Source organism: Rhineura floridana, chromosome 1 (assembly GCF_030035675.1).
Source record: "Rhineura floridana isolate rRhiFlo1 chromosome 1, rRhiFlo1.hap2, whole genome shotgun sequence".
Lineage (NCBI taxonomy): Eukaryota > Metazoa > Chordata > Lepidosauria > Squamata > Rhineuridae > Rhineura > Rhineura floridana.
In genome coordinates this window covers 265,671,066-265,695,669 of record NC_084480.1, presented here as the reverse complement: position 1 = coordinate 265,695,669, position 24,604 = coordinate 265,671,066, and the positions used below count along the sequence as shown (strand labels likewise).

The 24,604-nt window shown below is 42.6% G+C and overlaps 1 protein-coding gene across 1 annotated transcript in view; it reads left to right on the top strand.

The window, feature by feature from the left end:
• The first annotated feature begins 1,038 nt into the window (after positions 1–1,038).
• The window catches only part of LOC133371970 (cytochrome P450 7B1), a 169,388-nt gene continuing 145,822 nt past the window's right edge, over positions 1,039–24,604 (top strand). Inside the window, exon 1 of the mRNA XM_061600067.1 lies at positions 1,039–1,619. Coding sequence (XP_061456051.1) covers positions 1,054–1,619 — 566 coding nt within the window. The 5' untranslated portion in view covers positions 1,039–1,053. The remainder of the gene's footprint in view (positions 1,620–24,604) is intronic.

Below are 24,604 nucleotides of genomic sequence, written 5' to 3'. Positions count from 1 at the left end.
TATCAACTCCATCTGATACGGAGGCTGCTCCCCTACCTTCCCAACCATCTGCTCCCACCGGTAGTACATGCCCTGGTCACCTCTTGCCTAGACTACTGTAATGCACTCTACGTGGGGTTACCCTTGAAAATGGTCCAGAAGCTGCAACTGGTACAGAATGCGGCAGCTCGTCTGATTAAAGGCAGCCGCTGGCAAGATCACATCACTCCAGTGCTGAAGGAGTTGCACTGGCTACCGGTTGTTTACCGGGCCCAATTCAAGGTGTTGGTTTTGACCTTTAAAACCCTACACGGTTTTAGCCCAGTCTATCTGAAGGAGCGCCTCCAGCATCGTCAGGGATGCTGCTCAACAAGATCAGCCTCAGAAGACCTTCTCTCGATCCCACCGGTTAAAACAGCTAGACTGGTGAGGACTAGAGAGAGGGCTTTTTCAATAGTGGCCCCCACCCTGTGGAACTCTCTCCCAAATGATCTCCGCCATGCCCCTTCTATGATGAGCTTCCGCCGGGCCTTGAAGACCTGGCTCTTCAGGCAGGCTTTTGGGGTGAGTTAGGTTTTTACTGTTATGGTTTTAAATTTTAATGTTTTAATGTATTGTTTTTTATCTTGTACGTCGCCCAGAGTGGCTGGACAACCAGCCAGATGGGCGACTAATAAATTTAATAAATAAATAAATAAATAAATCTGGGATATTGTGTACAGTTTTAGCCACCTCACCTCAAAAAGATATTGTAGAACTGGAAAAGGTTCAGAAAGGCAACCAAATAATCAAGGGGATGGAGCCGCTCCCCTATGAGGAAAGGTTGCAGCATTATAGGAGTTGGGGCTGATGGGAGTTGGAGTTCAACAACATCTGGAGGGCCACAGGCTCAACTCAGCCTCTACTCAGCCTCTGTCCCCCATTGCCCTTACATTAGGGAAACATTGTTGCAGGCCTGCCAGATTAGGAGCTCAGTAGATCACCAGCTGTAATGAGGAGTTTGATGCAACAGGCAAGATCTAACAAACTCATAAAAATCAGAAAGTGATTCTCTCAAGTCGACGCTCTCCCCAGATGACTGAGCGGCGTTCTGTCGCCTTTTCTTTCTGCAACGGCTTATTTGGACTAATTATCCTCCTTCACTCCGCGTGTGCAGCTCCCACCAGCTTCTTTCCTTCTTTCGTTCAATGGGAAGCCGTATTCAGTGATCCAACTTCCCCTGGGAAAGGGAGACCACGGGAACGGGAGGGGGGAGCGAGGAACGACCCTTTCCTCCAGCCCTTCCCGGTGGATCTTTCACTCGATCTTCTTCGGAGGGGAGGAGAGTCTCCTCTGAGGCCGCCCGGAGCTCTCGCCTTCCAATCGGCGCGAAGTTGTTGCTCGTTCTTTTCTGCAGCTCTGTCCAAAACTTCCGGGAACGCTGCTGGAGGGAATCAGGAGCGGAATTTCCGTACAGGAGGCGCCTTAACTTTCCTGGAGAGGGACGGGCTCTGTCGCGGCAGGAGTAGCAGAAGCACGTCGAAGGAACAGAGCTCCCCTAAAATGGGCCTCCTTGAGTTGCTGCCCCTTTACACCTACGGCCTGGCGCTCGCTACTGTCCTGGCGCTTTGGGCGCTCTGTGTTTTCTGCCGGAGGAAAAGGTAAGGAGAGATCGCTTGCCCGCCTGCTCGCCGTCTCTTGGCTTGCAGCCGATCTGGACAGGGTTGTTGAGACCTGAATGAGTGGAAGAATCGGCAGAGAGAAGGCGAACTTCGATCCTGTTTCAAAGTTAACTTTGTTTCAGATGTTAACTTCGTACAGAAGGAAAAAGGGGGAGTTTTAAGATTAGCTAGTGTGTTGACTCGCTGAAATCTATTAATCTTGTGAAGTTGGCACAACACACACACACACGCACGCGGGAGTTTTGCGTTTGCTGTGACGAATGAGGCGATCTCTCGGGAGGGTGTGGGGAGGGGGAGACTTGGCAACCTGCTTTGGGTGGCCGTTCATCTTTCTCCTTGCCACCGCCCCCTGTGGACCCCCTCCTCCCTGCCGCACCACCAAGAGAGGGTGAGGGTACTTCTAGACGGGGGCTCAATTTGCAAATGGCTCGTTGGCAAGAGGTTTTATTTGACTTATCGGATTCCCTCCCTCTGGAGAGGCTAAATCTGCGTTAAATGGGGTAGGGGTAGGATACAGGCTGGCATTTTGATGCCAATGGCATTGTGTGGAAGCTGCAAAAAACTTGCAAGCAAGAGGAGCGCCCATCCCACAATGAAGATATGCCTGGAAGCACCTTGCAGGTGCAGAGGATCTCCTGCTTGTCCACTGTCTCTGTGAGTGCTTCTGTTTGATCATTCATCCTGATTTATCCTCACAAAAGTTGTGCAGCGGCTGTAGGACCTTACTGTTTATGAGCATTCATTCTGATTTGTTTGCATGGAAGTTACACCATGTCACACAACGTTGGCATTATCCCACACTTTCCAGTGTATTTTCCTGTCACTTTTCTTGCCACAAAAATATTTGGGTTTTTTTTAAAGAGGGTTTGTTGTGCAAGAGGGCCAGATCCACTTTAATTGCATAACCTAAGTTTGCAAGTACATGACTGAACTTTACCAGTCAGTGAGTGACAATCTGGAAGCAGCTAGTACCTGTCTGGATGACTTGACAGGGAGAGGTACTCCCGAGAGAGTGTGTGTCATTGCTTTTGCTTGCTCACCCTGTTTTTTTTCTTCTGAGCAGTGTGGGGGAGGGTGGGAGTGGGGGTTATTGGGCTTGCTGGGCTCAGTCCTTGCCATCTATTGCTCCTCACCCCTCTTCCTCTGGAAAGCTCTATTTGCTTAAGAACATAAAAAGAGCCTTGCTGGATAAGGCCAAGGGTTCATCTAGTGTAGCACTCAGTTCTCACAGTAGCTAACCAGATGCCCATGGAAATCCCACAAGCAGAACCTGAGCGCAACACCATTCTCCCCACCTGTGATTCCTAGCAACTAATATTCAGATGCATATTGCCTCCAACAGTGGAGCAGAACATAGCTATTGTGGTTAGCACCCATTGATAGCCTCATCTTCCATGGATTTGTTGTTTCATCCTCTTTTAAAGCCATAGAAGTGGGTGGCCATCACTACCTTTGGGAGCAAATTCCATAGGTTAACTATGTGAAGAAGTACTTTCTTTTCTCAACATTCTGCTTCACTGGATGTCCCCAAGATCTAGTATTGCGAGACAGGGAGAAAAATTTCTTCATATCCATTTTTTTCCACACCATACATAATTTTATACACTTCTGTCATGTCACCTCTTACTCATCTTTTCTTTAAACTAAAAAGCCCCAGATGTTGTAACCCTTCTTCATAGGGAAATTACTCCATTCCCTTGATCATTTTGGTTGCCCTTTTCTGGACCTGTTCCAACTCTACAATATCCTTTTTGAGGGGAGGTGACCAGCACCATACACAGTATTCCAAGTGTGGTCGCTGCATAGATTTGTATAATGGCATTATGATAGCGGCAGTTCCTTTCCTAATGTTCCATAGCATGGAATTCATCTTTTTCACAGATGCCACACACTGGGTTGACATCTTCATGAAGCTATCCGCTACAACCCAAGATCTCATTCCTGGTCAGTCACCACTTGTTCAGACACCATGAGTGCATGTGTAAAATTTAGATTTTTTTGCCCCAGTGTGCATCTCTTCACACTTGTTTACATTAAATTGCACTTGCCATTTTACTGTCCATTCATCTAGGTTGGAGAGATCCTTTTTTGTTTTAACTACCCTAAACAATTTGGTATCATTAGCAAACTTACCCCATTACTCACCCCTAACTCTAAACCATGGGTTCCCAAACTGTGGTCCATGGAGCACTGGTGGCCTGCAAGCTTTATTCAGGTCTGCAGCATGACTGGATTTGTGACTGAAGGTGGAAGATGGCACATCCATCACATTAAATATTAATATTCATTTTTAATTGTATTTTTATTGATTCTTTTATTTCTTATATTGTATTTTAGTGTACTACAGTTTGAATTCTATGGAATTGCGATTGCTACAATAGGCAGAAAAGTCAATAAGTGGTCTACCTCAGTAATTATCTGGTGGCCCATGGGGAGAAAACTCTGAGAATCATTCTCTAAACCATTTCTGAACATCTTAAAGAACATAAGACCAAACCTTAGGGGACTCTACTTTTGATATCTCTCCATTGGGAGAACTGTCCATTTATTCCTGCTTTCTGATATGTCACCAGTTCCTGATCCACAAGGGGACCTCTCCCCTTATTCTATGACTGCTAAGCTTACTCAGGAGCTTTGATGAGGTATTTTGTCAAAAGCTTTTTGAAAGTCTAAACTTTATATGCTTGTTGGTACTCATTATCTAGGGTTACAAGAGGAAGCTAGGACTTAACTTTTGCAGAAGTGATGCCAGTTCTACATCAGAAAGACTTGTTCATCTTTATGCTTGATAATTCTGTCCTTAACAATGCTTTCCACAGTTTTCTTGGAACAGATGTTAAGCTAACTGGCTTGTAATTTCCAGGAACCCCCTTGGATGTTGGTGTTGCATTGGCCACTTTCCAGTCCTCAGGCATAGAGGCAGATCTTAGGGACAAGTGATATATTTTTGTTAGATGATCAGCAATTTCACATTTTAGTTTTTTAAGAACTTTCAAGTGGATGCCATATGGACCCAGTGATATGTCAGTTTTTAATTTGTCAATAAGGCCTAGAACTTTAGTTCTTGTCACCACTGTTTGTTTGAGTTCCTCAAACTCCCTATGAAAGTTACTTCAGGTACAAGACTTGTCATATCTCCTGCTGTGAAGACAGATGCAAAGAATTATTTCAGCTTCTCTGCAATCTCCTTATCCTTCAGCACACCTTTTTGTCATCCAAAGGTTGTAGCCTTTCTCCTGCTGCTGATGTATTAGAAGTTTTGGTTGTTGGTCTTTGTTTTTAAACAAATTCTTGTTTAGCATCCCTCACTGTCTGTGTCAGGATTCTTGTTCCCTATAGCACCTCATCAGGGAAGCCTCCAGAAACCCAGAACAGTTCCTTACTCAAGGTTCTGGGAGGTTCTCATCATGTGATCCCTTTTGCTCTGCTTTCCCTGGCTCTCTTCTGAAATGTATAACCTCAGAATTCCTCCCTCAGCTATCTCTTTCACAGCTATTTCTCTCACAGCCATTTCCTTTCTGCTTTCCTTGACTCCCACTCTTCCGTAAGTAACCAGCTCCAGCAGCTTTGCTGCTGCAATGGTTCCTTCCCCTGCTCCTTGTCTTTCCTTTGTTGCTGTGCGCCCACCAACAACCTTTGCTCCTTGACTTTCTCCCTGAGGTTTTTGCTAGTTCTGCTATTGCACTCTCCCATGCCCATCTGCCGTCTTTTTGTGAGGCTGCTGTAAGTGTGTGAGGGCACTGCCTATGCCGTCTTTGCAGCGTGCCACTCTCCGTCCCTCACAGTCTGCTTGCATTTCTTTGGCCAAAGCTTCTGTTCTTTTTTGTCCTCCCCCTTGTATGGACAAGACTTCCATTTTCTAAACAAAGCCTTCTTGCCTCTCGTAGCTTCTTTGATTCTGCTCGTTAACCACGCCTGCTTCCCCCCAGTCTTTGGGCCACACAGGGGAAAGGATTGGGCCCAGAGGTGTTCCCCACCCAACCCAGAGTGGGCAAGGGAGAATGGTTGCTCCTGCACTACAGAGGTGGCCTTGCTGCTTCCTCTGCCCTGTGTGGTCACTTTTCCTCTCTGGCCAGTGTGGAATGGGAATTAGTCTTGCTGCATCCAGTCCCCACTGTGCTGCTGCCCAGAGGATGAGCAAGTGAGAGGATGTTCCTTGTGTGAGCAGCTGCTTCTGCCCACCTGCATGTTGTGCTCTCCATCTGAGTGGGGTGGTGGTAAGGATTGGACCCAGCTGGACCAACCCTGTCTGCTGCACAGTCCAGAGATGGAGAGAGAGAAGACAGGCAAGTAGGCAGAGGCGGTGGCGGTGGCGGTGGCGGTGGCTTGTGGTCTTCAGGCAGCACCACAGGACCAGTCTTCTATGTGGGCCAGAGAGAGGGTGAGCAAGAGGCGGTAGCACTGCAGGAATAGCCGTCGCCTTCTCTTGCTTGCATGATTTCTGGGCTGGGGTTATGGCAGGCTGTGGCAGGGACTTTAAATCTGCACCTTCCACAGGCAGAGGAGAGGCAGCAGAGGCTGTTCCTTGCAACCTCCACTTGCCTTGTGCCCCCTGCCCTCTGAAGGTGGAGCGGGAGAAGAAGGTGTTGCTGTTACATGGCAAAGCTTAACTACCTCTTGGGGGTTGTTGCACCTTGTGATCAGGAGTGTTCCAAAGTTGCTCATCCCAGCAGAACTTGGTTTTGGATTGTGCTGTGAATGATCTAGAACCTGGGGGTGAAAGTGGATGAACCATAATAGTAAATAATGCAAAGTACAGAATCGTACAGTTTGAAGGAACCTCAAAGGTCATCGAGTCCAATCTGCTGCTGATCAGGCAATCTACTGCTGTGGTGGTGTAGTAATCAGCTGGCTTGTGCAGTTGTGGCAAACTGAGCAGGCCCTAGCCAGCTGGGGAAGTCTAGCTTCAGAGGGAGGCAATGGTAAACCCCCTCTGAATACCGCTTACCATGAAAACCCTATTCATAGGGTCGCCATAAGTTGGGATTGACTTGAAGACAGTCCATTTCCATTTCAGTCATATTGCGGGGGGGGGGGGGACAAGACCTAATGTAAAATCAGAAGTAGCTCATTTCTTATCAGAGTTTGACCCTTCTTGGAAACCATGCCTTAGCAAATGGAGGCTATACCTCTGCCCTCAATCTTAGGAACATGTAGGATAGCTGTAATTACTGCCTGTCAAGGGTTAGAAATTCCTTGTTCTTCATGCCATGTGTTCTAGTGCTGAGCCTTAAAATAGCCTCCCTCCCACTCACCTCCTTCTGCTGGTGCCTACTAGGTAGGCTGGGCCTGCCCTAAATTCTACCCCTGAGCAGTACCCTCTTTACCAATCAGCTTGGTTAGAAGGAGTAGGGTTGTGCTTCTGGTAGCATTGGCAACATGTGTAATGAACTATCTCAATGTGGATGTAGAATCACAATTATTAAACAATTATTGAATAACACCATTTTCAGCCTGCTTAAATTAAAGGCAGCAAAGTATCTAAAATTGAAAAACTCCATAGCTATAAAAAGCTTGGCAGAAACCAGAAGTTCTCAATTAATTTTTAAATGTGATAAAATTGAGTGGGCCTCTTGGATTTCCTTAGGGAGGGCATTCCAGGGTACAATGCCACATCTCAAAAAGCTCCGTGCCTAGTAAAAACATAGTGGTGGCACCTGAAGAATTGGAAGTACATATAGATGAAAGATGCAACTTTGCTAAAAGCTATAAACTGGCCCATTCTTTAGAGAATTCTTGTTGTTCCCTAATTGGTTGTTGTACGTTAGCCCCACAAAGAATTCTGCACATTGAAATAAAATAATAGTATATGTATATTTTCATGTTCAATTGCTTTGGTATTTTTACCATGTGGCTTTGAATTGCTTGTGTAAAAGCTCCTGAGTATAAGCAATATTGGCACATATTCTTCAGATGAATGTTTGGCCAGCATTGCATATGCAGGAAGATATATTTAGGATTGTTATATAAGATTGCCTCCAAATAATATTTACCTAAAATTAATGAGCGGGGTACCACAGGGCTCGGTCCTGGGCCCAGTGCTCTTCAACATTTTCATTAATGACTTGGATGAGGAGGTGCAGGGAATACGTATCAAATTTGCAGATGATGCAAAATTGGGGGGGATAGCTAATACCTTGGAAGACAGAAACAAAATTCAAAGGGATCTTAATAGGCTGGAACATTGGGCTGAAAACAACAGAATGAGATTTAACAGGGAGAAGTGCAAAGTTCTACACCTAGGAAAAAGAAACCAAATACACAGTTATAAGATAGGGGATACTTGGCTAAGCAATACTACATGTGAGAAGCATCTTGGGATTGTTGTTGATCACAAGCTGAACATGAGCCAACAGTGTGATGTGGCTGCAACAAAGGCAAATGCTATTTTAGGCTGCATTAACAGAAGTATAGATTCCAAATTGCGTGAAGTATTGGTTCCCCTCTATTCAGCACTGGTTAGGCCTCATCTTGAGTACTGCATCCAATTCTGGACATCACACTTTAAGAAGGATACAGACAAACTGGAACAGGTTCAGAGAAGGGCAACGAGGATGATCACGGGAGTGGAAACAAAGTCCTATGAAGAGTGACTGAAAGAACTGAGCATGTTTAGCCTAGAGAAGAGAAGACTGAGAGGAGATATAATAGCACTCTTCAAGTACTTGAAAGGTCGTCACACAGAGGAGGGCCAGGATCTCTTCTCGATCATCCCAGAGTGCAGAACATGGAATAATGGGCTCATTGCAGGAAGCCAGATTTCAGCTGGACATCAGGAAAAACTTCCTAAATGTTAGAGTGGTATGACAATAGAACTGATTCCCTAGGAAGGTGGTGGGCTCTCCAACACTGGAGGCATTCAAGAGGCAGCTGGACAGCCACCTGTCATGTACACTGTAATCTGGATTCCTGCATTGAGCAGGGGGTTTGACTTGATGGCCTTATAGGCCCATTCCAACTTTACGATTCTATGATTCTGTGAGATCCATTTTCATTGTACTCGATCCAGCTTTTACCAATACTTCATTTAAAAAAAGCAATAGCTTGTATGTGGCACTCCAGATGTGTCCATCCACTCTAGGTGGATATTGCTACCAAAATTTAATCTCTCAAGCATAAACAACCTAGCATGGAAAGCAATATGCTATTGAATGAGAATGATCATGAAAAGGCAATAAGTAGTGTACATTACTATGGTATGGTAACCATAATGTGTGTTTTACCCAGTAAAACCTTCTTGCTATTTTCCTTTCAATTAAAAGCATCTAACATCCTTTTAGATATAGAATTAGTCATTTGCCATTCACATCCTTCCTCTAAATGAGCCATTTGAGCCTCTGAAGATGTTAAAAGATACAACTGAAAAGGTAAAACCAGCAGAAACGTTCTTGGTTTGGAAGTAATACAAATAAACCAGATACTCTCCAAAGAGTGGGAAATATATAAACAGGATTTCCAAATGAGCATGCTAAATCAGAATGAGGCAATAGGTTATCTTAACTCATGTTAATCCATCCTGAAATGATTATATATTCATAGGCTGATTTTTTTGAGTCCCTGGCATGTACAGAACAAAAACAAATATCAGAAAATGTGATGATCTGCCCTAAAGAATAAGGCCAGAAACAGAACATCCACATGTTTATATATTTGCTGAAGAAATTCTGACAATTGGGAACAAAGAACAAATGTTTTTGCTAGGGTGATATGCAACTATTCTCTCACAATAGGTTCAGAATGCCTCCTACAAAAGACACTGGAGCAAGATGTTTCACAGTAGGCTCTATATGAATTTTTGGTTCTATGCTTTGCCCCCAAAGTAATGAGATATAAAGCTGGAGGAGCTGCAATATTCTTACTAATGGTAGGATTCTGATGTTTTTCAAGCGACATGGTAGCCACATTAGTGGTGACATCAGAAGCTCTGCGATATGGAAGGAATTCATGTTGTAGCTCGTTCTCATTCAAGAGTTGCCTCCTTTTCAGGAGGAACAATCCTGATGTGGGAAGAAGTCATGTTGTAGATTGTTCCCATATGGTCAAGGACAGCTTTCACCAACCTGGAGCTTTCCAGATGTTCTGGGCTGCAACTATCCTAAACATGCCCTCCCTCAAATGTATTTGCATTCAATATCCTGCCAACAAAAAAGAAGAAATGTAAAACTACAAGACTGAAAAATAGAAATGCAGAAGGTCTTATCTTTCCATCCTTCCCAAGGTTGGATCAAAACAGAAAAGTCACTATATACACTTACATATATTGGTGTTTTATATAAAAGGAGTCTGACAGCTGCTGATTTGCTTTAAGAGAGATGTTGGTAGGCCTGTAATTTGTCACAAAGAAGATACTGATGTTCTAAAGCAGAGATACTTCCTTTCAAAATATCAATATTTCCTTAAAATTATCAATATTAATATCAATAAATTTTGTGAGGGAAAATACGAATTGGTAAAAGCAGCATCTAGCAGACAAAAAAAGAACTCAAATACCAGCCTGTTAGGTTGACAAAATGCTTTCGACCTAGCACCAGCCAATGGATCCCATCCCTAATCTGAAGGGCCACAGATTCCACACCCCTATTTTAGAATTATAACCTAGTTCAAGGAAATGACATGCTGGATATAAAATCATAGAGAATCAAAGGCCTTGTGGTGTTAAATGATTTCTGTTTCTTGGGAGAGTAGCCTTAGACACTGTCAGTTGCCTATAGTAAGAATAAACAGTCAAGCTATACAAACATTTAGCGCTTTATGTCATTTATGCAACAAAAGGAAAAGTGTCCATGGGCAAGCAGGGTAACACTTTTGTGGGCTAGTCATAATGATTGTGCATTTTATTTGCAAGGCTGAGAACTTGCAGATCCACATATACAGAGTTTGCAGCTTCTAATTTATAGTGCTCTAAATTGTCAGCAGATATTCTAATGTTGAAGTGTTCTGCCATATATGAACATTTAATTCAATACTATTCTTACTCTGCTTAATCTTTTAGAATTCAACTAATTGAGACAAATACTGTTTCAGACTCTGATTTACTGTTGTTGGTCTTTTCATGTTTCTTTTTACTGTTTTACTTTATGTTTTATCTATTTTATTATAACCTGCTTTGATTATTATCTTAATAGAAACGTGAGGTAGCAGAAGTTTAGCAGAAGTTTGAGGGACAGCTTGAAAAGTGTTGTAAAAAAAGGATGACCCATTTTCACACACAGTGAACAATCAATAGGTGTTGCTGAATCTCTGCAGGAAACTTCTTTAACAAGCCACTTTCTCTCTTTTAAGCAGGGGACTAAACAGCATTGTTATAATGTGTTTCTGAGTGAACCAGACCTGACTTTTCATTCATCTGACACAATGGACTCTGACCCATGAAAGTTTATGCTGCAATATAATTGTTAGTCTTGTAGCACCTTTGCTGTCTAGCATGTCTATCATAAGAACATAAGAAGAGCCTGCTGGATCTAGTCCAACATCCTGTTATCACAGTGGCTGACCAGATGCCCATGGGAAGCCCATTGATAGCCTTATCCTCCATGAATTTGTCTAATCTTTTAAAACCTTCCAAGTTGGTGGCCATCACTGCCTCTTGTGGGAGCAAATTCCACAGTTTAACTGTGTGATGCATAAAGAAGTACTTTCTTTTGTCTGTCTTGAATCTTCCAACATTCAGCTTCACGGAATGTCCATGAATTCTAGTGAGAGAGGGAGAAAAACATTTATCCATTTTTTCCATGCCATGCATAATTTTATACATTTCTATCATGTCGCCTCCGACTTGCCATTTCCCTAAAGCAAAAAGCTTCAAATGTTGCAACCTTTCCTCATAGGGAAGTGGCTCCATCCCCTTGATCATACTGGTTGCCTTTTTTGGCACCTTTTCCCATTCTACAATATACTTTTTGAGGTGAGGTGACCAGAACTGTACACATTATTGCAAATGTGGCCTCACCATAGATTTATACAACATTATGATATCAGCAGTTTTATTTTCAATGCCTTTCCTAATGATCCCTAGCATGGAATTCAACTTTTTCACATCTGCCTCACACTGGGTTGACATTTTCATCGAACTATCCACTATGAATCCAAGGTCTCGTTCCTGGTCAGTCACCACCAGTTCAGACTCCATGAGTGTATATGTGAAATTAAGATTTTTTTGTTCCATTATGCATAACTTCACACTTGTTTACGTTGAATTTCATTTGCCATTTTCTCACCTTCAGGAACTAGCCCTGTAGCAGTGGGGAACCTGACACCCACCAGATGGTCTTGTACGCCAACTCCCACCAGTCCCCCAGCATGGCTGACAGTCAGTGATGGTGGGAGCAACATCTGGAGGGCCACAAGTTCCCTGCCCCTTGAAACACATACTTGAAATTTCTGGGGTAGAAAACAGTGTCTCCAAACAGCCCATTAATTAGGCAAAGGAGTATTTTTGGTGGGGTTAGTAGAAATTTTCCAAAGAGATGTACAGATCTTGAGATATCTTTCTGAAATCTGATCACTTATATTCACATAATTTAATGAAGATGCTTATTTAAGAAATATTTCTGTTTCAGCTTGCTTTAATCTCTACTGACAACCACAAAGTAGGTGATTTATATCTAGAAAGTGTTGCCAGTTGTAATGTCTTCGTTCTCTAATAATGTATTGTCCATGATCTTTTATAAACTAAGGCAAAGTAGATTAATGTTGTTGGAATGATATATACCTCTCTTTAATTATATATATATCAAATATGTTGTAGCATACAAACATGTTGTTGGAAATATTATTTGACTTGAAGTGTGCATATCTGACTTCCCACGTTCTCTCTACAGTTGGTTGCTTATGAATTAAAGATCAGAAATTTGTCCAGGAAAATTTTAAGTTTGTTAATTTTTTGTAAAAGTGAAAGAGTGTGTTCGTTTTGTTGTGCTGACTATCTAATTGTCCAGGTTTCCCTCTCTTTCCATCTTGTCTGGCAATGTGCTCTGAACTTTTTTCTTCTTTTAAACAGAATCGTTTGAGATACCCCATTTTATATTTTTATGGCAGAAAAATAATTGTCTACCATTTTGATTTTAATAGCATAAAAATAGCATTCAAATTAACTACTTGTGTGGGCTTATTTAGCTAACATCTAGCATGTTATGCTTTTTGTGTTGATCAAATCAAAATTGAGAAGAGGAATGTTTCTTCATTTTGAGCACCAACATGTACTGCACACTCAGTTCTCAGTTGGAGGGTCATATATCTCCTTTTCATGTATTTACACGAGAGATTCAGGTTTAGACTTGTAAAATGCTTTGGGGAATTAAATTGCTAGGAGGATCAGCTTTGGTAACAATGCAGTATTAATCAAAGGATGGGCTGAATTCTAAAAGCGTGGAGTCCTGGCTTAAACCCTGGTAGTCTTGTTCCTCCTGAATACTAACCTTTGACCTGCTTTAGCCATGCTGCTGCCACACATAAACCATGTGGCCAGTGGCAGATTTAAACAGTGCTGGCTCATATACATGCAATCTTCATATGACAGCAATTCACATCCACTGGACTGCTTGCATGCGTATAGGCTGGAATACATGTTAAGTTCCTTTTTAAATATGCCAACCATCTTTTGGAACCATGTTTTTTAAGATGCTGACTGCTAGGACCAACTACACAGGAATACTTTTGGGTGATTCTTGCACTGGAAAAAATATACATTTAAAATTCCTCTGTACTAGCATCAAGTTAGCCAGTGGTTTGCTGCATGTGACTCTTCGAGGCTCCCTGAATTTGTCTTATCCTTACAAGGGTCTGGCAAGACAGGGAAGCAAGGCTGCTTTCACACATGTGGCTTATTGCATCAGTTTTGTGGATTAAAATGGTAGTGCTTCTGTCTCGATTTCTAAAATCCCTGTCACACTACAGTATCTGTTGCATTAAGGAACCATGGGTTTTTCAGTTGATGTAGCAGCTTTGTGCTTTCATGCTGCTGCAGCGAACAATGTTTTGTTTTTGTCCCTCACCCATTATACACATGGGCACTGTGAAATGGAAATGGACTGCCTTCAAGTCGATTCTGACTTATGGCAACCCTATGAATAAACTGAGTCTGAATCCTAACAAGACAGAGGCGCTGTGGGTTGGTGGTTCCTGAGTTTGGATAGTTGGTCAGTTGCCTGCTTTGGATGGGGTCGTACTCCCTCTGAAAGAGCAGGTCCGTATTCTGGGGGTGCTCCTGGATCCATCTTTGTCGCTAGAGGCCCAGGTGACCTCAGTGGCTAGGAGTGCCTTTTACCAGCTTCGGCTGGTAAGACAGCTGCGGCCGTTTCTGGACCGGGATAACCTGACCACTGTTGTCCACGCACTGGTAACCTCCAGGCTGGATTACTGTAATGCCCTCTATGTGGGGCTGCCCTTGAGGTTGGTCCGGAAGCTGCAGCTGGTGCAAAATGCAGTGATGAGACTGCTCACTGGGGCAGGGTATCGCCAACATGTCGCCCCACTACTGAAAGAATTGCACTGGCTGCCCATTTGCTACCGGGCCAAGTTCAAGGTTCTAGTCTTGGTGTACAAAGCCCTATACAGCTTGGGACCAGGATACCTGAAAGACCGTCTTACCCCTTATATACCCAGTCAATCACTGCGCTCTGCAGGTGAGGGTCTCCTGCAGATACCATCTTATCAGGAGGTTTGTTCTGCACAACGTAGGAAACAGACCTTTAGTGTGGCAGCACCTACCCTGTGCAATTCCCTCCCTTTGAATATTAGGCAGGCGCCATCTCAGCTATCTTTTCGGCGCCTCCTCTTTCAACAAGCCTTTTAAGTTGAGACCTATCCCAGTCTGTGGCTGTGTTAGAATTGCTTAATATGTTTTTAATAGTGTTTTTAACCCTTTTTAAAGCTGTTTTTTTTAAAAGTTTTTAACGCTGTTTTGTTTTCATGTATTTTAAGGTCTGTTTTTATGATGTTTTAAAGTGTTTTTAGCGCTTCTGTTTGCCGCCCTGGGCTCCTGCTGGGAAGAAGGGCGGGATGATGGAGGGATGGAGGGATGGAGGGATGGATGGGATGGAGGGATGGATGGGAGGGAGGGAGGGAGGGATGAGATGGATGGATGAGATGGATGGATGAGATGGATGGATGAGATGGATGGATGAGATGGATGGATGAGATTAGATAGATAAAAGGGTTTTCATGGTAAGTGGTATTCATAGGGGGTTTACCATTGCCTTCCTCTGAGGCTGAGAGGCAGTGACTGGGTCAAGGTTACCCAGTGAGCATCATGGCTGTGTGGGGATTCAAACCCTGGTCTTCCAGGTCATAGTTCAACACTCTAACCACTACGCCACGCTGGCTCTCCATAGGCACTGTAGTTCTCCCACAATTCATTGTGTGAGTTATCGTGGGCTCCCCCCATTTCTGCTGGTGTATGCTGATATACCAGTAGTTCATCAGCTGCAAAGTATGGTTGAGCTTCTAAAAAAAAAAAATGGAGTTCATAGTTCTATTAAATCTCATTCAGCTCTGTCTTCAGGTTTTGATTGTTGTTTTAAAAGCAACAGTCTAAAACATATTAATCCACATGAGGAGGCAGAGGCAGAAACGGAGGAAGGGGAAACGGCTATCTGCGCCTATGCTCGAATACCGGTATAATTTTTGTCAGGCACAAAAAATAAGCAAAAAAGGTTGACGTGCGCCTAAAGGGTGGGAACACATTGCATGCCAGGATGCCTGTCGCATGAGCAGCTGCAGCTAGCACAAAACTGCTGCAATTTTCTAGGTTCCCAAGCTTGCAAATGGATTATTTTTGGAATCATTTATCATGGAAATGAGTGCTAAACTTCCACTATATTCCACTTGATTTCCAGAAGTAGCTTTCGCATCATGTGAAAAATCAAGTAAAATGCTCAAATTACCAGGTAACAAACAATTGGAATAATGGAATAAATTGCAGTGTGAAAGCAACCCAAGATGGTATAAGTGCTACCATCTTGATGATTGAAATAGTCATACTCTGCCTTTCTGTTAGCTGGTGGCTAACAGTAATTAGCAAGACAAAATAAAACCACCTCATGCTAAAATTGTATATGTCATGCTATAAATGATTTATTATTTATATTTGATGTTCACCGGATTGAAGGATAGTACACAAAAGTTTTACATCACAAATAAATAGTAGGTGACATTCATCCCAGCTTTTCCAGTGAATATAACCTGAGATAGTGGTTGGTAGAAACTAAGAATTGTATTCATCTGAGTCCTACTCAGAGTACACCCATTGAAATTAATGAATATAATTTAGTCACATCTGTTAACTTAAGTGGATCTACACTGAGTACGACTAGCACTGAATACTACCCCGAATCTGGGTCACTTCCTTTTAGAACACCAAGCTGAAACCTCCATCACTTTTTCTTTTCTACTTAAGGAGCATGCACCATCCATCTATAACTATGGTGATAGGGGAAAGAATCTTTAAATAATGATTTAAATGACTGTTATATTTAGTGGTAACACTTAGTAAGGTGCCATAGATTTGCGTTGCTTTATGTTTTAGTTTGGAATAATCCCAACATTCTTCTTGTGAGAAGAACTTTGGAGTCTATGACTGTGTATCTTTATTTGTGCCTGTATAGGTATAACATTTATTTTTATTTCTCTGTATATTTAAATCTAGCTCTTTACTTGCTAGTGTGCCGTGCCATATGGTGCAGAGCTGTGTGCCAGTAGATAAAAATATTTTGGGAACACAGGAAACTGGCAGTTGGTTCAAGAAGGGTGAATCTTCTTGACCAAGTGCTTGTGGATTTGTTGCATTTTTTGGCACTTGTGTGTATAGTGAAAGTTTGTCCAAGAGGACCTCCTGTGTCTCATGATTTCCTTAAATGTAGTTTAATCTTGCCCCCTCCTTAAAAATGCAGTGATTTACAAAGGAAAAAACCCTCAATCCTGATGTATACTATGTGCTGTGCTTGTTTTCCTGTCATTATTCCATAATTACTCATTCTTATTAATGTTGCATTTTTATTCTACTACATGGGTGTATATCAGACCTTTATGAGTGCATTCAGATGGTTCTATCTTCATTTCACAATGTGGGCGGAAAACAATGGGAATGCGATTGCCTTTCCATGTCTCCTTTCCTGAGTCACAGGAAATTATTATTACTATTGCCATTTTCTCTACAATTATTAGAAACATAGGAAGCTGCCCTTGTACCAAGTCAGACCATTATCTATGTAACACTACTGGTCCTTCTAGCTCAGTACTGGCTGTGCTGACTGTCAGTGGCTCTCCAAAGTTTCAGACTGAAGTCTTTCTCAGTCCTGGAACCTTTTGCATGGAAAGCAATCAATGAACTGTGGTCCTTTCCTCCTGTAATATTCCCACCCTGCGAAAAGGCTTCCTGTCACGCTCCCTCACCACGCTGACACATTGTATCAGCAGAGGGATACATGGGTTCTACCTATACACACAACCAACTATAGTGATGCTACATTAGGGATTCCTTACTATTGCCCCCACCCCGGTTGCTGTACTGGCTCAACCCCCCCCCGGTAACACTTTGTCTCTTTAAAGCTCGTAGCTATGAATTGAGCCCCTGTACCCTGATGCTGTTTACATCCTTCAGGTACTTGCTGCCACCACAGATAACCTGTGTCTGACTCCACCTTTAGCATAGCCAATGGTGAGTTATGTGTGAGTGAAACAAAAAAACCCACACCAATATTTAAGAACAGATTATTTCAAAAGCACAAGTTCACTTCAAGGTCCATAAGCATGTAGTTTCATTAATGGTCTTTAAGTCTTTCACTTTAGTTCCTGGTTGTTCTTTCAACACTTTAAAATCCTACCTGTCCTATCCACACTAATATTCCTGCACTAACTCCAGCCTTTCACCCTCTTAATCCAAAATAATAAATTCAGAAGTGCAGGGTCCTTTCATAATAAAAGTTCATATTGTTCTCTTATGCTACAATTCTAAAATTAGTTATATAAAAATCTACTGATGTCAGTATAGTTTTCTGAGTGCTGCTGGTGCTGGTAGAAATATATATAGTAATAATTTTGACTCTGATCGTTAGAAAGTGTGTGCTCTGTCCATTCTCTCTGTTATTTAATGGCCTCTTTAATATTTTCATTCAGCCCATGAACCCATCAGCAATTTGTTTTTACAGGCTAATATACTTACAAATGATTTTCTAATAGAATATCCTCATCAGAGGGCAGATTTATTAACACTCCTCTTTTGATTGTCTTTTTTAATCCCAGCTCCATGTATAATTTACTTCTTGCTTGGCGAGTGCTAGTCTGAAGAAGGCTGCCTTACTGAAACACTGGAGCTTAGACAAATTTGTCTTATTCTCCCGGGCAAGATATGTTGGCTTTAAGTACCAATTCCTTCTGAGATGAACATTAATATTAAGTGAAATCTTAGTGAGGTTAAAACAGAAGGGAATGGGTTAAGAATAAGAGCCAGGTTCAATTGAAGTGTCAATAAAAAGTTGCCTTCAGTGAATTCCATCAAAAATGTACTTGCAGGATAAGATTTTTCTTCAAATGGGCGAATGAGCAGCCCTGGGCTCCTACTGGGAGAAAGAGTGGGATATAAGTCTAATAAATAAATAAATAAAAATAATAAATATTAACACTACTTGCTGGCATGCTGCCCTCTTCAGTGGATATGCTTCCTTCAGATCTCTCTCTGTGTAGAACTTTTTTTTCCATTATGCTTTAACTATCTGATACAGTAGGGCCGCACTCATATGGCGGGTTCCATTCCGGACCCCCTCCATAAAGCAAAACCCATTGACAATAATGGGATGTGTCACACGAAAATGACGTCAAAATCGCACGCGACGGAAAAATACCCCCGTAAAAATGGAAGAAGCGCCTTAATGCATGGACTTTCCCTAATTGAAAACCGCCGCATTAGTGAATCGCTGTAAAGCGAAGCGCCGTAAAGCAGGGCCCTACTGTATTCTGTTTATTCTCTCAGCTGCCTTGTGGGGAAAAATATTTTTAAAGGTATGATATAAATTGCTGCTGTTGCTGCTGCCACTGCTGCCACCAGCAACAATACTGGCCCTGCAGTTCTGTCCCCTGACAGGCCTATCTAGCTCAGTCATGTTAAAGCTTTAGAAGAGTTGAAAGAGTAGCTGAGCAGCTGCAGGTCAGTGGCAGAACATGTGCATGCAGAAGGACCCAGGTTCAATCCCTGGCATCTCTAGGTTGGGCTGGGAATGACTCCCTGCTGGAAATCCTGGAGAGCCATCACAAACGTAGACAATACTGAGCTAGGTGGACCAATGGTCTGACTCAGTAGAAGGTACAGTAGGGCCCCGCTCATACAGCGGGTTACGTTCCGGATCCCCGCTGTAAAGCGAAAACCGCTGTAAAGTGGATCCCATTGACTTACATTGACCCAAAATGGCGCCCGGCGGCAAAAAACCACCGTAAAAGCACAACAAGCGCTGTAAAGTGGGGCCTTTCTACAATTCACAACTGCTGTATTAGCGGAATGCTGTAAAGCAAAGCGCTGTAAAGCGGGGCCCTACTGTAGCTTCCTATTTTAGGGCAGGCAACAATTGGTTGGGAAGGACCTCATCAGTTAGCTCTGCCCATATGGAGCCAGGCTTTGAAACATTACTACAACACTATAGGGCAATCAGTGGGATAGCAGTTCCCACACCACTGAGGTAATGAACAGGCCCGATGGAAGAAGGAATCTAGAACAAAGACCCCCTGTTTGCATGCAAAGGAAATGGGAAGTGTGTGTTGATCCAGTGAACAGAGATGTCCTGTTTCTGCTTAAAGTACAAAAGGAGGAGGAGGAAAAGAAAAACGATAGACAACACAATAGGTTGTCTGTATTTTTCTTTGATAGGAACACATTATAAAAATCTGCAACTGTTTTCTTCATCTTTGTTCTTGCATCAGATGAAGTACACCAGAACAATGGCCAGAATTCAGCACTAGCAATCATTAACAGGATTTAGTCCCTCCTTTTCTCAACATGTTCCCAATGAATATTTATGAAATCAATTTTCCTCTGCCCCCCCCTTCCCCACACTGTCTCTTTGGAGGAAATCCAAAGAAAAACACACTTGAAATGATCTTGTAGTATGTACCTTTAGAGCTAGTTTTACCTGTATACAGGATCACCCACGGCACCCATGAGAAGGCCTTTCCTCTCCTGAACCTTGTTGCTAGCCTTTTCCCCTACATACAGGTCACTTCTTTTTCTGTCTCCCCTACAAACAGCCACCCAGATCACTTTGTATTATGGGTGGCATACAGATGCTGAAAATAAACAAAGGAAGGCAATACACCTTTGCCTCTCCTATTTGTTCTGCTGCGGCACCCAGCTGGACATCGTTCCTTCTTATTTTGCTGGATGATGAAGTGCAAGGGGACACTTGCTGCTCCAGACTTCTGATACACCAGAAATTGGCAATCAGGCTGTTGAGGAACAATTTTGTTTGTTAGTACTGTCCCCGGTAGAAATGGCAAGTGCCTGGCGAATTGCATGCCCTGAAGGAGGTTTCCAAGGCAGTAAGTTGCACTGCCCATAATAAAGCTTGGGTGGATTCTTTGCACAAAGAGACTGTTGTATTAGGCCTCTTCTGTGCATTGCCAGAAGCAAGGCACCAAATGCCCATTGTAGGATTCTGCTGTGCTCTCAGCACGGCCAAGAAGTTCTTGGATCTCCACATGCTCTTAAGACCTGATCTTGCAGTTATTTATATATCAAATCTGTGGCACTTTCAAAAAGCATAATGATGAACCAGTTTATGCCTCTGAGGATCATGTTTCCATGGTCAGTTTTACTGTAATTAGCTCATGACAATAGCAAAGGTACCCACCCTCTTCTTTATTTCCTCTTTTTGATCCTATATTTAATTTTAGTAGATAATTTGGGATCTCAGCAATTGGCATTAGATGACCAGGGACATCAGCCTTTCTCTGGGGGTTGCTGTTTAAAACCATCATCTGGAAAATGTATCTCTCTGAAGGCTGGAAAGGGCAACATATTGCACATGGTACATTCAAATGTTTGCCATTATCTGCTTGTTACTTGCGACTCCTTCCCAGATTATTTACAGTTCTGTGGTTACCAAATGCATAGTGATAATTTTAGAAAACAAGCTACTTCGTTACATGAATTTATATCTAATTTCCACACTGAAATAAATCTGTTCAAATTATGTTCATGTGAAGACTTTAAGAAATTGAATTTAAATGTTCTCTGGTTTCAGATGGCTTTCATTCTTTTTTCCTAACATAAATGGAAGGCTAGCTTGTTGTGTGTTCTTGTGTGTGTATCCATAAACACACATTTAATCCCTGTTCCCAGTACAACAAACTATGTGATGAGCTCAAGCACTCCCTCCTCCTTCTGTGCCCAGGACTGCAAACCAAGTTTGCAGGGAGCATTTAAATTGGTCTCCAGGTTTGGACACTATGGGAAGTTATGGTTTTAACAAACCATGAAGTCTCCTCTCTGTATACGGAAGGAAGAAAAGGAAAGGGGAAGAAGAGAGTGTCATTTTCTTTAAATGTAATTGATAAAATGTTTGACTTTTAATGGATAAATAAATAAGCTAAAATATTATTCAGTGGCCCTAGTGTGGATACATGGTAGCTCCTAGCAGATGCTTCCTCGGAACCAGCAGGCACAACGTGTGGATTTGGAGTTGGAACTTACAATAGAGCCTGAAATTCACAGGCATGGGAAACCTTGGAAACAGGAATTGGAGAAGGATGCTGAAGGTCCAAAGCTGGTGATGAAGGAAAAGAACAACCCTCAAAATTGGAAAGAGGGGAGGCTGAGAGATTAGAGATGAGAACAAGGTATCCATTCAAAGTCAGTTATGAGCCTCAAGCAGAATGAGAATATGAAAGTCCAGGAAAAAGATATGGAAAAATTCAAACAGAGTTTGAATTAGGTAGCATATGATGCAAGGAAGGGTAAGTTCTTCGGTCTCTTTCCTCTTAGTTCACCAATAGTGAGCAGAAATGTGAAGAAAGACTGGCCAATTCAAGATAAGAGCAGGGTCTTTCCATTTTTGGTTGGTCTTAGAAACCAATGCTGGCTTGGCTGATGTGCAACCAAAGAAAGAAAAGGGAGTCAGAGGTTCCTGGATGGCCCTGCACTGCCTTGGCAATGCAGGAGTCCAACAACCTAGGAAGCTGCCTTTTATCAAGTCAGACCATTGGTTCATCAAGCTCAGTTTTATCTATGCTGACTGGCAATGGCTCCCCAGGGTTTCATGCAGGAGTCTTTCTCAGCCCTACCTGGAGATTGAACCTGGGACCATCTGCATGCAAAATAGATTACTTCTCCAGCCTTCCTTCCTACCTTGAAACTGGGGAGGGGATACAAAAGTGCAGGAAGCTACATTATTCTGAGTCAGACCATTGGTCCATCTAGCCCAGTATTGTCTACACTGACTGACTAACAGTAGCTCTTCAGGATTTCAAATAGGTCTCTCCTAGCCCTATCTAGAACTACCAGGGATTGAATCAGGGATCTTCTGCATATACAGCAGATACACTGAGCTACATCCCTTCCTCTAAGAGGCTGGGGATTGTATTAAAACTGCCAGGATGACTGACTCCACCCCTGCAGCTCTAGGGTTGGGAGTAATATCACTGGTCATCATGCCACTAGAGGTTGGTGGCACAGTGTCACAGCAAGTAAAAATGAAAGAAAGCTTGGATAAGAGCCACTTTAAGATGTGGTGCTGGAAAGCTGTTGTACCTTCATGGACTAAGTCAAAGGGACTTGTTGGGAGTCCTGCTCAGGGTAAGGATCCCTACACTGGAGTTTTTAGAGTAGCAGCAAGGAGCATAGTGGCTAGGATTTTTAAGGGGCAAGTATTGGTAAGGACCTAATAGGGGAGACTGATTATCTTGGTACTGGAGGCAGTAAAAAATAGTCTGGAAAATATGTTTAGAGAAATAGTTGTTCTCTTGGGTACACGTTCCATTCACTTGAATTGTGCATCTGGCTGTATTCCCAGGTAGCAGAATCTCCAAAGGTATGGGCTCTCCTTGTGTGGGACTTGAGGGTGATGCATCAGGAGAATGATGTAACTATGTAAAATTCACAGTTGTTACTGTATTTCTTTTCAGTTTGTAGCAGGCTTCTTGGATTAATATGAAATGTGTAAAAGTTTCTACTGAAAGTATAAAAATTGTTCCAGGCAATCTTGTTTTCTGATGCATGTTTGCAAAAAACAAAACAAAAACCCCCACTCACAAGCAAATCTCTAACACAGCTATTTTTGTGAATTCCCCTTAGGATAAAAAGTCACACAGTGAATATCTTGCAAACGTAATTGCTTTTTGATTTGTAACAGCCGCTGCAAACAAAAGGATATTTTACATTACAAATTCTGGGCAGGCAGTCAGATTTTGAACTTTGAAACAACATAATCTCTCTAACCACTTTTCCCAGAGGACTGTTATAGCAAAAATTGCTTTTAAAACACACAACATCTTGCGCAAGTGAGGAAAATGGTGAAATATTTGGGAGCAGATTCCATCCAACAAGTCAGCCAGAAAGTTTTTTTGAGAAATCAAATTGCCCAGGGGCCCAAGCCTCCTTTTCCAAGCCCCCTTTCCCCTCTTCTCCTACCTATGCTGCATGGCATTAGGACCTGATGAAGAAGAAATGGAAGCGATAGAATGTGAGCCTCAAACTGACTTTTGCTGGATCATTGCACCCCAGCTGGCTATATGTACTGCAGCAATTAATGGTGGTCAGTAAAAGGAATCCTGATGGGGTTTGCTGCCTAGTTCCGATCTGATTGAATTCCAAGAGTTCGACTTTCGTTGCCAACCTGCCCTTTTTTTATTCCTGTTTGCTTTCGCAATTGCTGATCTGCTGATTTTTTTAAGTGACTTTTTTTTAAAATGAAAATGCTTATGCTGTTCCACCTTTTTTCCCTATTTACATATCAGTTAGGCAGATAATTGTCTAAACTTGGAGGGAGGTTAATGGATGTAAATGGCAATTGTTATCACCTAGACAGCAGTTAAGAATGCATCAGCTTAGGGGAAAGCCAGTTATGAAGACAATAAAATACAATTTGGAGGAGATTTTTTTAAAAAAACAAAAACCATGCCAATGACAGCTGCAGTCTGTTGCAAGAAATCAGTGCTGGTCTGAAAAGACAGTGGATTGTCGGATTATGTCGAAATCCGGTACTAAGTCTGATTTAGTGGATATTCTCCCCCATCCCTATACAGGAGTGAACTGAAAGAGGTTTTGAATTGGTATAAGTCTCCTTGCCACACCCCCAGAATGCCCCTTTTTGAGACTTGCCCTAGTGTAGGTTTTGCCAGCTTAAAAGTCCTGGCTCAGCATAGTCCTGGCTCAGACAGATTGAGAGAGTTATGCTGGCACAACCGGAACGGCCCACAAGACCCACCTATTCCAAACTTGTGCATCCTGGTGGATCTTGAGTTTAGATTGTGCTGGAAGGAGCTTCCTCTTCTAACTGAGCCTTGGTTGAGCAACTCACTGAGCTCTGGTGTGTTCCTACATCCTTGGATATTCTGTGGTCCTGATTTTTAGCTTGCTTCTTGATCCTGTCTTGTGATTTGTCCTTGGTTCTCACTCATCCTATGGTCCTGATTACTGGCTTGTCCCATGACTTCTGGCTGCTGCCTCACCTCACTTTGGATTGCTGCCCGTGGCCCAGCCTTGATAACAGGATTGCAACCGAGAACAGTAGTACTATGTCCAGGTTCCCCTTCTTTCCCCCTAATGTTTAAAGGGAAATGTGTGATGGGACATCATAACATGGCATATTTCCCTGCCTTCTGTCCCTTACCCAGTAGCCAGTAATGTGGAGCAAGAACCTGGATGTTGCACATTACCCTTCCTAAAGTTGATTGAAGTTTGATGGAGGTGGGGGAAACAATCAGCAGCAACCCCACAATGGTGTTGTATCCAATTCCACCCTGTGTTCCCTGTCTTGTTTTCT